Source organism: Equus caballus, chromosome 6 (genome assembly GCF_041296265.1).
Source record: "Equus caballus isolate H_3958 breed thoroughbred chromosome 6, TB-T2T, whole genome shotgun sequence".
Classification (NCBI taxonomy): Eukaryota; Metazoa; Chordata; class Mammalia; order Perissodactyla; family Equidae; genus Equus; species Equus caballus.
In genome coordinates this window covers 79,520,937-79,535,964 of record NC_091689.1, presented here as the reverse complement: position 1 = coordinate 79,535,964, position 15,028 = coordinate 79,520,937, and the positions used below count along the sequence as shown (strand labels likewise).

Below are 15,028 nucleotides of genomic sequence, written 5' to 3'. Positions count from 1 at the left end.
AAATGGTGGCTATTAGTTTTCTAGTTCTTAATGTACCATTTCATCTGATTCTCACAATATATGAGGTAGATACTGTTATTATCCCAACTTTATATATAGGAAACTGAGGTGCACAGAAGTTAAGTAATTTGTCAGGGTCATAAAGCTTGGGCAGAGCCAGGGTATGAACACATGCAACTGGGTGCTTAAGACCAAGTATCTAACTCTTATGCCCTCCTGTGGAAAAGAGGAAGTGAAAACATGCTATGAAAGGGATGGAGTGAATATTAAATACATTTATTTATTCATAGAATGAAGCCAAATAACTATAGATTATGATTAAAATCCGGAATATAATTGATTCTAAAGTCAAATAATGAAAAGATAATAATTTTTTGATAATATCCAGGGACAAAAGTTTCAGAATGTAAGAAAAGAAAGAAGGCGAGGAGCAGATTGAAGTGGCAGCAGAAGGAGGAAGATTGTTAAAGTAAAATAAACTTATGATCTTTCACGGAGGTGTCAACATATTTTGTTTTAAAAGTTAAAATTCATAAATATAGATTTAAGACTTTAATAAAAATAATATTTAATAAAAATAAGTAAAGAAGGAATAAAAATAGTCTAAATACTATAGAGGACAATGAAGTGGATGAACTCTTTAACAAAGTGTATCGAAAAGATGAAAATAATAAGGGTGACAAGATTAGATACATAAATGATTAATTCAGGAGATATAACATTTAGCTATGAGTTCTAGAAAGAAAGTGGTGGTAGTGATGTGAGGGAGTTGAAGAAAAAATAGACCATAGGTATACCCGTTATAAACCAGAGATAATTTCATATATATATATTTTTTAAGATTTTATTTTTTCCTTTTTCTCCCCAAAGCTCCCCAGTACATAGTTGTATATTCTTCGTTGTGGGTCCTTTTAGTTGTAGCATGTGGGACGCTGCCTCAGCGTGGTTTGATGAGCAGTGCCATGTCCGTGCCCAGGATTCGAACCAACGAAACACTGGGCCGCCTGCAGCAGAGCGCACAGACTTAACCACTCGGCCACGGGGCCAGCTCCCGATAATTTCATATATTTTACTTTTAATTGTCATTATAGCTGGGAGAGGGTGGTACAGGGCTCCTTTCAAGTTAGTGATCCAGAATTCAACCTTAAGTTCAAACACTTACTCATAGCCTACACAAACTCATATCCTACTATTCTATCTTCTTGTTCACTACCTAAAATATTGCAGATATTTCCCCAATGTCCTTTTCACAGCTGCCTTCACCTCCATGTTTTTTAGGCTGTAGATGAGGGGGTTTAGCATGGGTGTGACTGCACTGTATTGCAGAGAGGAGAGCAAATCTAGGGAGGAAACAGAGGTGGGCATCAGATAGCGAATCAAACCTGAGCCAAAGAATAGGATCACTGCAATGAGGTGGGAGGAACAGGTGGAGAAGGCCTTGCTTCTGCCTGTGGTAGAGCTGATGCTCAGGATGGTGGAAACAATGCGAGTATAAGAGAAGAAGACTGGGAGGAAGGTTCCAAACCCATGCAGTAAGATGGAGCAAATCAAGATGTCAATACTGATGGAGATATCAGAGCAAGACAGAGGGAAGAGGGAGGGCAGCTCACAGGTGTAGTGCTGTACGGTTTGGGCCTCACAGAAGTCCAGGCTAATAGCCAAGAGCACAATGACGACTGAATTGAGAGAGGCCAGGCCCCAGGAGGCCAGCACCAGCTTCACACAGAGCTGGTTGCTCATCAGTTGGCCATAAAGCAGCGGGTGGCAGATGGCAACATAGCGGTCATAGGCCATCACTGAGAGAAGAAAGGCTTCAGTCCCCGCAGTGAGAAACACAAAGAAGACCTGAGTCAGACAGCCCTCTACTGAGATTGTTTTCTTCTCAGACAGGAGGTCCTTCAGTAGCTTGGGCACAGTGACAGAAGAGAAGCAAAGGTCTGGGAATGATAGATTACTCAAGAAGAAATACATAGGTGTATGGAGATGGGAATCAGTCCTGACCACCAGCAGCATCGTCAGGTTCCCCATTATGGTCAGAATGTAAATCCCCAGGAAGAGCACAAACAGCAGAGCCTCGATGTGGGGGTCATCAGATAGTCCAACGAGAATAAACTCAGTGATGATGCTGTGCTTCCTCAAGGCCATTGTAGAGGATGTTTCCCTGGAATAAAATAAAACGAGAGGTGAGATCTCCTATGATTGTCCTTCTCATATCATTATCTCCTTCACAGCATCACCCTTTCTTCTCATCCATCTCTCCCTGCTCTGCCTGGACGCTGTGGTCAGACATCTCAAAGCTGCCCTCACTGTATCCCAGTAAGTTTTTATCCTGTTTTGTTATCACAGGTTTGAGTCACAGTTTTCACATACTTCAGAGAATGCTATTCCTCTTCCACGGGGATTTAACTGGAAAAATGAGTACCTCTGGCTCACCTACATGTTCACAGTATTTAGATGCTATTGCATTCTTCCTATTGTCTAGATATCCTAAAAATTCTAACACATATCCGCTGTGGTTTTCTAAGTCTGCTCTCTTCAATTTCTCAAACATCATTTTTTTGCTCAAAATCATCCAGTGGCTCCTTACCAAAGTTGGTACCCATGAGGCACAGTAGGTACAGTGCCTAGGGCCACAATTCTTCTGTGGCTGATGAAAATGTTTTTATTTATTTTAAGATCAGAGAAAATAATGAATATAACACAGAATGGATTATATTTGTCTTTATGACTACAATCATAAAGTATAAATTTTAATCTATTTTTATGGAAAAGTGCCCTAGAAAGGCAAAAGTGCTGGGGGCCCATGAGTCATAATGTGTTCTTGTTCCTTGTTTCATAAACAGCACATTTAACTTTAATAGGATTTCATTAAATATAAGCACTTTCTTAAACACTATCTCAATTGTTTCAAAGCAATTCTGTGAGACTTGACCAGGAATTATTATCCCTGGGGTAAGGAATTTTATCTCCATTTTACCTGTGAGAAGTCTGATATTCAGGGATATTTTGTAATGTCATGTTGACAATAAGTAGAAGAAACAGGAAATAAATTACATTGTTTTTGTCTAGTTATCAGGCCAATGTCTAGGCTTAGTTCGTAGTAATAAGGAAGACTTTTCTTTGACATTCAGTTCTTCCTCATCGGCCCTTAACCTTTCAGCCATTTTGGCTGCTTTTGATACCAGAAAGATCTTTTTGTGTTTGTGACTTTGCTCACCTTCTTCTCCACTTCAAATGTCCTCCTCTTAATTCCAAACTCTCATGGGCCTTACAATGTCACCTATAATCCTGCTTATTTACTTATAGGCTGTCTTGACTGCTCCCTCTTCTAACCCACAGCTCTCTGTTCTTATGTCATAGTTTGAATTCTATTTATTTTCTCATGTTAAACATCTATCTGGGTTTTCTTCTCCTGACTATGAGCTTCTTGACAACATGGACCACAGTTTAACAACAACAATCACAAATCAGCATTTCTCTGGCTCTGTCCTCACCCGTTAACTTCTCATTACCTCTCAAATTCCTCTCAGACTATTTTGGGAGCTTCTATATGGCATCTCACGTGTGCCTCAGACAAGATATCTTGACTACTCTAAGCACAATCTCATCCTTTCACTCCAGTGGCCCCAGTAGCATTAATGTCTGGTAGCAGTATTGCTGACATTGTTGTCCATCAAGGTTACCATGTTGCCTACCCATGTTGCATGTGGGCTACTGCTGCTGAATTTCAAGGATGCTGTTATGTACACAGAGCATGCTGTCTCATGTCACTGCAACATCCTCTGATGCTCTCTCATTTTTGTAGAATCCACGTGTACTTTTGCCATCATTGAAAGAAGCTTCTTACATTCATGTTGTGGATGTATTCTTCTTCTATTTTTTTTTAAATCTTTTTTTTTTTCCTTTTTCTCCCCAAAGTCCCCTGGTACATACTTGTATATTCTTAGTTGTGGGTCCTTCTAGTTGTGGCATGTGGGAAGCCGCCTCAACGTTGCTTGGTGAGCGGTGCCATGTCCGTTCCCAGGATTTGAATCGACGAAACACTGGGCCGCCTGCAGCGGAGCGTGCGAACTTAACCACTTGGCCACAGGGCCGGCCCCGGATGCATTATTCTTTTATTGTCCCATGAGGGTCAGAGTAAAAATTCTTATAGTTTTTAGAAAAACTTTTCTTGCATCCTCTTGTTATAGGTATCAGCTGTGTGTATAAGAGGGCCAGATGATGAGCAATTTACGTTAATGATGATACTAAGAATTGTTTTAAATCCTAATTTCTGGGACTATACAGTAAGTCATTGTCCTATGTGAAGATCCCTGCCTCAGCTGGACTTTTTGAGGCTAATTTACCAGTATTCTGTTTTTGTCTGTCAGTCCACAGTCTGATCCTATGGTAGGCTTTTATCCCCACAAAAATATTTAATCTTGATGATTCAGAGAGCCCTGTTTCTGACCCTTCTAGCCAGGAATCTATGACCAGGAGCTAACTTATATCAAGAGAAACTTAAATTCTGATCCCATTAACAAACCCATCAGCCCAGCTTAAGACCATCTTAGACCCAAGTCTATGTTACCTGTGTGCCAGGAGAAATAGGGCAATGTTCACCTTTGTGTGTCTGCAGGATTTTAGCTTAGATCCAGAGATGGTGAAGCATAACCAGTTGGAGAAGTTATTCTTGAGGATCCTGCATGGATAAAATTGAAAATTCTTTTGAGAGCAAACACTTTATCTTGAACCTATGCAAGCAAAGTACAATGATGAATGGAAGTCATTCTTTCCAAAGATTTGGATGTTTCAAAATATATGTAGATGTGGCTATCCTGAATTGCCTCTACTCTTCCACTTTCAGTCACAAAGGAGACCTGGATACAGGGCTTCAAGCTCTCATCTTAAGAAGACCATAGCATTTGTGGAGAATCATTTTCCGTCTTGTCTGACATCCATGTTTTGTGTGAATGAAGGCAGCAGGTATTTCTCTCACATGATTTTCAAGTCATCATAGAGAAAGGAATCTCCCTCTGCTCTCACCATCCCTAAGTAGCACCTCCAACTGATGTGTGAGATTTCTTTAATAACTAGGGACAAATCTTCTCATTTAAGTCCTAGACCAGTTAAGCATAAAAATGAATCAAACTTGCAATCACTCTTGAGAAGGGAAGATACTGGCTTCATCTAGTCCTGAAGTAGAAAAGACTGATGCCAGATTTAGAATATGGGGTAAGAGCAAGAAAAGACTCAAGGAATAGACAGGGGGACCAATCATGGAGGGGTAGAAGATGTAAGAGGAGGACTTCAGAAGTGTCTTAGATAAGCACCTGTGTCACCATTTTGCCAATGCAGACACTTCATACCCATGGCACATCTAGTCATTTGATCAATTTCTCTTACAAGGGGATGAAGCAGAATATTGGATATGTTCGTGATTTTATGGCTCTCAGGAGACTCACTAAAATAAGCGTCTTTCCCAATTCAGCTGTTAGTGCAGAAAATCACAGATTTACTTCACCTACTTAAGGATCAATCCCAAAGTTAAGAAGAACAACTCTGATGGAGATATCTTAGTTACCCGATCTTGCCCAAAGGGGTCAGCTATTTGACAGCAGGTTTCCACAAAATGAGAGATTCTTTAGGTGTCTGGCAAAGTGCCTTGCTTTGCCTTTGCTTTGCCTTTGCACACTGGCTGCTTAAAGATGTTTTTGGGATGAAGAAATGAGAGAAAGGTGTGTGTGGAAGGTCAGGCTGGACAAGGTGACTTGAGGGATCCAGTGGGCTGAGGGGTAATGTTCAGCCTGGGTGCACCCTGGATGCATGGGAGAGGAATCTGAACTGGGGAGAAGACTATCAGTCTTCAGGAAGGACCAGTGACAAACTTCATCCACTTGAAATTAATCTCGGAGCTGTCCTCTGCTGTGCTCCCTTGCACTATTCACATCTCAGTGATGACTATATCTGAGGATGATTTCAGTAACAGGAAAAAGTCTGCTGCAGTTCTCCTAAGTGAAGTACTGAGGAAGAGGGAAAATAAGTACCTCAAACAATCTAGTATCTATCTCTGATATCCTTATTTCATTCTAGGCATCAGCTTTCTGCAGCCTTTCAGGATCCTGAGGCATGAGAGGATTTATGCCTAGGCTTTAAAGTGTCACTGTCCTCAGCGTTAAGCAGGGAGAGAAGAAAGACCTTCCTGAGAAGGTGTCCAAGGCACCTTGTGCAAATGCACTGTTTGGAGAAACAGATATCAGAGTCCCATCCGGGAAGATGGTCTGCCAAGAAGCAGGACGTTTCCACCTCTAGCTTAGGGACAAGGGATGGATGAAGCAGGACCCTCAGGTTTTAGGATGAATGGAATGGATCATGCAGTGGCAGGAGGTAGAGGTTGGGGAGAGGGTAGGCAGAAGGATTAAAACATACACAGAACTTTAAAGGTAGAAAAACAGGGGGAACACCAGAACATTAGAGAAGACATTACCGTTCTCCTGGTTTTTCTTGAAAGAGGCAGCTCCACATGTTCTGTCTTTCCCATCACTGGTAGACACATCAGAGCTAAAACCTCCCGATAAGATAACTCCTGTCACAAGAATCTGACTCTTCACAGAGTGCATAGCTTTTTCTCTTTGCTGTCAACGAGTGAAGAAAATTAGTATAATTCAAGCTCTGAAAGCATTGGATACGTCACAGGATCGGGATTATTCTCTTGAGTACCTTAACTTAGAGTGGTATCGTTGTGCAATGCAGGACACTGTGTATATGGGAAGACAAGGACAATCTCACTAAAGAAGCTCGTATTCGGAACAACAGACGTGTATTTCATTAAAACCTTCTCACGTGATCTCAGGTGCAGTCAGGTGTCTTGTCTTCATTTATTTCCTCTGTGATTCTGACTACTCTTTCAAGAGCATCACTTAAAGAAAGAGCAATCTAACAGAACCAATCAGAAGGCCATCTGTGCTTAGGCAGCCATGGGCTTGGTCAGGCATCCGGGGGAAGCCGGGCCACTGCTGTGTATTCCCTGAAGTCTCAGCCTGAAGTTGAACTCTGACTCGCTAACTACATGGTTTCCAGTTAACTAGAAAATTAACTTAGTAGGAGCCACAGGGATTCTCTCCAGGGCGGTATTGGAAGTTTCTGAATGGAGACAAATATTTAAAACTGAGAGGAGACTATTATTAGGCTTGGGAGGCTGAAAAAAAGAAGAATAAGCAAGAGATTTAAAGAAAAATTTATCTGCTGGAAGATGGACATTTTCCTGGTGGCAACGTGGGGCTCGGAATGCCCTTTAGGAATTGTCAAGAGAGCTGAGCTGTGACACATCACTGAGCTCCAGGTCATTTTTGAAGGTACATTTGAATTTTCTTTATTTCTACAAGATTGTCCACTATAATAACTAAATGAGAGCAGATAACTCTGTCCTGGGAGTATTACTGAGCCTTAAGTTTCTAGAGTTTCTATTTTAAGCATATAATGAATTTTTAAAAGAGTTTCTTAAAGAGTAGTAATTCAAGTATATAATGAATTCTTTTCAATAAACCATGCAATGGGTTTTTGAAATGTCTAAAATCAAAAATTTGTATTTCTTATTTGAGGCAGAAAAGAGTCATCAACACTTGAATGGAATTTACATAGAAATAACAAACACAGAGAACTTGTTACCCTTACATTAGCCCAAGTGATGCAGACATCAATGAAACATGTATTCATTCAGCCTTTCTTTGGTAAAAGTGGGTGCCAGGCACTGGGAGAGATGGGAGAGCCTAGAATAAACAAGATGTGTTCTTGTTCATCCACTGAAGTCCTCCTGCGTGGCAATTGCATTATCTTTAAATGTCATCCTTTTTTTTCTCTTTCATTTGGTTTTATTGAGCCCCTGTTAGGTGTCAGACACTGGAGAACAGCAGTGAACAAGACAAAAATCTCTGTCCTCCTGGAACAGCTACTCTGGAGATAAATACGTACATTGTACAACAGGAGGTGATGGCAAGCACTATGAAGGAAAATAAAACAGGATAAGGAGAGAGAGTGATGGGGCTCATGCTTTAGACTGAGGAGGCTAAAGAAAGGCCTCTTTGAGGAGGTGACATTTGAGGAGAGATCTGAATGAAGGGACAGAGAGTCATGTGAATATCTCGGGGGAACAGCAAGTGCAAAGGCCCTGAGGTTGGACTTGTAGGAAAGTTGTATAGAACCAGGTATCACAAATGAAATCAGGCCTGGGATCTGGGTAGCTGGGACCAGGGGGTAGTTTCTTCAGGATCCTGCTGATGGGATGATGAATTCCTGTGGCTTGCAGTTTTTGTGTCACTAGGGGTTTAAATTCCTGACTACCACCTTCCAGTCCCATTTGTTGGCCAAAGGATGTCCTGGCCTCTTGATTGACAGGCCCACAATGGCATAGGAGTGGCAGTCCCCAAAGAGAACTGAGACATTGTCACCAGAAGGAGGGAGGGATGGCTGCCCAGCACGTTCAAGTAGGAACTGTTCCTAAATGGAAGCAGGCAGTATGGCATGGGAGCTGGGAGCCTGTCTGGGGAAGGATGGGTGTTCGCCGAGGGAGGAGTAGCTTGGTTGTTCAGTCCATATTCACTGAGCATCTGCTCTGGGCTGGCCCTGTCACTGTGGGGCACACTGTGCACAGGAGACACGACTCTACCCCACAGTGACAGTTGAGAGTGTCAGGGCTGTGATGGGAAAGCCCAGCCTCATGGAGGGAGCCCAGAGGAGGCTCCTAACCCAATGGGAGTGGGGGTTTGGGAAGGGTAGGAGTTGAGCAGGTGAAGAGGGAATTCGAGGGTGATCTGGCTGTGGGCGCAGCATGTGAGGGGAGGGTATGGCCTTGGGAACTAGAGGTGTTCTTCCTCCCCAGCTCAGCATATCATGAGTAGGGGCCAGGGGCGGAGAGACAACAAGCTCGTGGGCCAGACTGTGTGCGTCTCTCAGGGTCCCTACAAAGGTGACCTTCGAGGCCATGGGAAGCCTTGGGAGGAGCATGGTGAAGCAAAGGCCCACCCAACCTGACCTCCTGCCTCCTCACTAGGCTACATTGGTGTGGTGAAAGATGCTACGGAGTCCACGGCCTGTGTGGAGCTGCACTCTCCTGCCAGACCACCTCTGTGAACCATCAGTGGCTCACCATGGTATATGGGCCAGGCCAAGGCAGGGCCAGGAGGGACATTGTTGGGCAGTGAGAGGGTCCTACTCACCTCACTTGTTCTCTGTGTCCACAGGGGCTCCTGGATCCTGGGTGGCATGACCTCGACTTATGGGCGGATGCTCACGTATGGCTCTGCCTCTCATGTGCCCATGTACTATTCCTAGACATCTTCAAGATGGTGAGTGCTTCCCAGGGACAGGGAGGAGGGGCAATGTGGGGGCAACTAGAGACAGGACAGAACTGAGGGACACATGCATCTCCCCAGTTCCAGGCAGCCTCACTCTCCATTATGGGTGGCAGATGCCCCTGCATGATGACAGCTGCATTCCTGCCCAGAGTGAGGCCCGGGACCCCATCAACCCTAACACACCATCACAGTGAGGGCCAGGAGCTGGGAGGGCAGGGTTCCCGGAACCACTGTGTGTGTGCGCCTGTGTGTGTGTGTGTGTGTGTGTGTGTGTGTGGGCTGAGAGTTAGTGGTTATGTCACCCACCAATTGCCCCGAGGAACTCAAGGGTGGGTTTAGAAACATTTAACTGTTTAAGAGACGCAATCACCAACCACCCTGAACCAGACCAAGCCCCATCACAAGATGGTGGCCTATGACCTTTGCCTCATTTTTTTTTTTTAAAGATTTTATTTTTCCTTTTTCCCCCAAAGTTCCCTGGTACGTAGTTGTGTATTTTTAGTTGTGGGTCCTTCTAGTTGTGGCACTTTGCCTCACTTTTAATGCTAAGATCTCCTCTCCAGGAGGAGCTCAGGCCTTATTACCATAACCTGCAGTGTGTGCGGAAGCATGTTTTCCACGTAAGCCTGCACAAGCGAATATCCCCCTCTCCCTGTGGAATATTCATTCCCCATCCGAGATAAAAGGTCCCTGCTTCCCTTTGTTCGGAGACTCCATGACTTTGGAAATGATTCTGTGTGGCCTCCTATTTACTGTGAATAAGTTCTACTTTGTGTGACCACTACTTCTGGTCGAGAGTCTTATTTTAACTCTGCCAGGAAAAGAACCTACTTGGTTCAGTAACAGTTACACTGGGTGTTTGGGGGATGGAAGGCTTTGCATGGCTCACCCTGAATTCTCTGCTCCCAGCCCCAGGCTGGTCACATAAAGTAGGCATGGCTGGAGCTGGGGGCAGAACAATCTCCTCTCCAGCCCTGACCACAGTAGCACGTTGTAGTTAAGACCTGGGCTTGGGGACAAATTGTGTGACTTTAGTCATGTGACTGATTGTGTGACTTTGGGCAGGCAACCTCGTTTCTCAGCCTTCCAGTCTCCTAAGCTGTGAAGTAGAAGCCTGTGGGTGGGCTGTTGTGAGGATGAAGATGCCTCAGTTCTGCATGGTGTTCAGTGCTGTTCTGGAAGCATTTGCTACATTGTTGTGATCACCACAGTCATTATCAACAGACTTCTCTCCCCAAGAGGGCTGGATACCAAGTGGTGGGGCAGACAGGAGTCATCCACAGTGTCATGGGAAGTTGGATCCATCCTGGTGGGTGGGCAGGCATCCTCTCCTTTGGGGCCCCCAATCTTTGTGGTTCCAGGTATTTTTTTCTTTTTAATTAAGTACATTTTCCAGTACCCACTTATAGCCAACTTTGGAAGGGATCAGGGAAGGCTTTTTGGAGAAGGAGACATCTGTGCTGGGACCTCTGAATAGGGGTCTCCCAACCCATCCTTTGGCAGAAGTGATGTAATGTCCCATGTATGGCCTGAGTTGTGTGGTGCCATTTGACTCTTTATTCCAGTTGGCACCCCTCCCCGGGGGCAGCCAGGAGGATGGCCCTAGGCAAGTGCACCTGTGGCATTCACCAGCAGCCTTTTGTCTCTCTCAGTTTCCTGTAAATGTCATCCTTTGAGAGATGTTAAATCCAGACTCAACTGATTGCTTAATATCTGATGGTGTGCCAGCAAATAAATATCTCAATTCTGGGAAGCAAACATTACTCCTTGTAATAAAGGCCAATTTAGTATGATTCTGTGGTGTTTGGAACATGTTAATCCTTGGCTGGCATTGCACCTGTAAAATATGAGTGTAAATAAGATAAGAGTCCTTAGCATTTCTGGCAGGATAGGACTAGACATGCTTGGGTCATGAGAGAAAGGACCACCGATGGAGCAGTAGGGATTTCGTGCAGCCTTATTGGCAGGTAGGTAAAAGAGGGGCACAAGAGAGTGGGGCTACATCTTCTCAAGCCCCCAGTTAATGCAGAGAAATTCTACTTTAATCACTATTTTATAATTTTATGTAAGATTTAAAAAATAACATAGTCAAGGCTAAAATACGTGTGAAAACATTTGATTTGGTGTAGCACTTTATTTTAAATGAAAAAAAGTGACTTCTGTCAGATGAGACAGTTGGTGGCAAAGCATGATTTTCATGCAATAAATTTTTGAGGTACTCATAATTTAATTTACACCACCAGTCATATGCAACAAACAGAAGGACTATGAGAGTTTCAGACTTATTAACGAGAAAAATGCATGAGGATGACATAATGGGGGATAGGTTTCATGGAGTGCTTGGTTCATGGTAGTTATTTTCATAAATATTTGTTATGTAAAGATATTAATAAATATACTCTATATTGTATATGATGCATTTGAGATATGTGTATAACATCTGGGAGGATGTGTATGTCTTGGTCAGGAAGTTAGTCTGGACTAAAGATATAGATTAGGGAGTCATAAGCATGTGGGTCATTGGAAAACCATGGTGGTGAATAAAATAATGCCGGGAAAGAATGTATATGGAAGGAGAAGTTTCCCAAGGACAGAATTGTGGGAATGGCATCATTTACAGAGGTGGTAAGGAAGTAGAAACTTCAAATAGACTGAGGTGGAGTTGTCTTTCAATCTAGGAGTGACATCCAGAGGATCCAAAACCAGAGTTACTAAAGAAAGAAAAGGATCATCAATACTGTCAAACTGCCATCAGTTACTAATGATAAAGACTGAAGAACCTGGAGGCACTACTTTAAGTCCATCGATTTATGTAAATTGCTTTTGAAGTTCCCCACCCAGATTGCGTTAGGTACCCATCCTCTGAGTTCTAGCAGTACCCTGTACACAGTCTGAAAACAAAATTACACTATTGTGATATAGTTACCTGTTTATACATCTGTTATTCCCACTAGACAGTCTGCCTGAAGGCGGAAGCTGTGTCTTTATTCATCTTTATATCTTGACAGTCCTAGATGGTAAATCAATATTTTATGAATGGATGAGCAGGAATTTAGAAATAGGAGAGAGATAAGGCTGAGGACAATAGAGTTGAGGAAGGATAAGTATTTTATTTTTTAAGATAGGATAAAATAGCTTGTTAACACCTGTGGAAAAATGTTTATGCCTATAGATATAGTTTATCCCTATAGGGCTGAAGAAGGTAAAAATGTAGCATAAAATGGTAAACAATGATGAAACAAGGTCCAGGAGGAGGTGGTAAAAGATTCACACAATCCATACACACATACACACCCACACACACCCACACATACCCACCCATCCAGGTATATAAGTTGTCCTTATGGAATTTTTTACTGGCACTGAAAGTAAGTATTTAAGTTATGTGCAGATATAGATAGAATTTTGGGCATGGAGGAAATGGTTAAGATATTCTTCATCAAGTGTAAAGGAACATCATATTCTATGATCTCCTTGTTAGCTTTATGGAGGGAGGAGGATATTAATTCTGAGGGTCAAGCTATGTTTGAAGCATAAACCAAATTCCAGGGAAGTTAATGTCCTGGATATGGAAATGGAGAAAGTATGTGGGGCTTGTGAATGCAGTGAAAGAACAAATGGGCAAGACACTGAAGGCACAGACATGAGCGTTACTAAAACGATGCACCATGGGTTCAGGGGAGAAAGAAGTAAAATGAAGCTCTGATGGTGATGGAGTGATGGATAGAATGAAGGCATGGACTGAAGAACTAGAATTTTTAGAGAGCCACAGTGTAAATGAAAAAGTGAGAAGCTGGGAGAAGAGAAGATTACAATCAGAGATTAAATATAACAGTGGTGGTAGCATTCAGATAAAATGAATGATCAGATCTTGAGGGTCACCTTATTAGTATGATGCTGAAATCAAGTTGAGCAACAGGGGAAAGAGTTAGACATTATAGAAATTCTAGATCAGGTTATTGGGTGACTTATCAACATTAATGCTCAAGTCGGCTGTTATGACACTGGGAACTGAGGTTTAGGGGAACACTGTGAACCCACCAAAGTGCAGTACGAGTGGGAGGAGGGATGAGAACAGTTGGAAGGTCAAAACAGTGAAGATAAAAAAGGGTATGTTTTAGGGATGACCTCCACCCTGTGGGCTTAAGTGCACCTGAATTGTGGTAGCCCAGCCTCCATTCTCTGATGGGCCCACGACCTGGGTGTAGACAATCATAGCACCCAAGTCTCTTGGTCACAGTGATTAGTCTAGGAGCAGAGATTGAACTTAACCTGCCTAACATGAAGGGCTTCCTTGGCAGTTTTTCCATTGGATCGTCTCAATTCCCTATCTTCATTTCTCCCTCTGCATTGCCTTCCCTCTACATACATAAATATGGCCAAATTGTTTTCTCTTATTTTTTTATGTTTGTCTACCAGGGTAACTTTTTTCCCAATTATTTTATCGAGGTCATAATGGTTTGTAAACTTGTGTATTTCAGGTGTACATTATTATTTATCAGTTTCTGTATAGATTGCATCGTGCTCACAATCAAAAGTCCAGTTTTTTTTTTTTTTTAACAAGAGTGTAGTTTTTATCCTTCACCATACATATGTGCCTCTTTACGCCTTTTGCACACTCTTCCACCTCCTTCCCCTCTGGTAACCACTAATCTGTTGTCTTTATCCATGTGTTTGTTTGTCTTCCACATATGAGTGAAATCGTGTGGTGTTTGTCTTTCATCGTCTGACTAATTTCACTTAACATCATACACTCAAGGTCCATCTATGTTGTTGCAAATGGGATGATTTTGTCTTTTTTTATGGCTGAGTAGTATTCTATTGTATATATACACTGCATCTTCTTTATCCATTCATCAATTAATGGGTACTTGGTTTGCTTCCACATCTTGGCTATTGTGAATAATGCTGCAATGAACATAGGGGAGCATAAATCTCTTTGTATTGTTGATTTCATATTCTTTGGATAAATACCAGTAGTGGGATAGCTAGATCATATGGTATTTCTATTTTTTAATTTTTTGAGAAATCTCCATACTGTTTCCCATAGTGCCTGCACCACTTTGCATTCCCCCAGCAGTGTATGAGGGCTCCCTTTTCTCCACATCCTCTCCAGCATTTGTTATTTATCCTCTTGGTAATTATAGCCATTCTGACAGGTATCAGGTGATATCTCATTGTTGTTTTGATTTTCACTTCCCTAATAATTAGTGATGTTGAACATCTTTTCATGCACTTGTTGGCTATCTGCATATCTTCTTTGGGGAATGTCTGTTCATATCCCCTGCCCATTTTTTGATTGGGTTGTTCATTTTTTTGTTGTTGAGTTGTATGGTTTCTTTATATATTTTGGAAATTAACTTCTTGTTGGATATATGATTTGCATATATTTTCTCCCAGTTGGTGGGTTGCCTTTTCATTTTGTTCATGGTTTCCTTTGCCTTGCAGAAGATTTTTAGTCTGATGTAGTCCCATTTGTTTACTTTTTCTTTTGTTTCCCTTGCCTGGGTAGACATGGTATTTGAAAAGATGCTGCTAAGACAGATGTCAAAGAGTGTACTGCCTATATTTTCTTCTAGGAGTTTTATGGTTTCAGGTCTTACATTCAAGTCTTTAATCCATTTTGAGTTAATTCTCATGTATGATGTAAGATAATGGCCTACTTTCATTCTTTTGCATGTGGCTGTCCGGTTTTC

At 42.3% G+C, this 15,028-nt stretch overlaps 1 protein-coding gene across 1 annotated transcript; it reads right to left on the bottom strand.

The window, feature by feature from the left end:
• Nucleotides 1–1,209: 1,209 nt before the first annotated feature.
• On the bottom strand, nucleotides 1,210–2,145 carry OR8S32 (olfactory receptor family 8 subfamily S member 32). The gene is given in 1 exon segment (NM_001391067.1): nucleotides 1,210–2,145. A coding segment is annotated over 1 exon segment (936 nt).
• Between the last annotated feature and the right edge of the window lie 12,883 nt (nucleotides 2,146–15,028).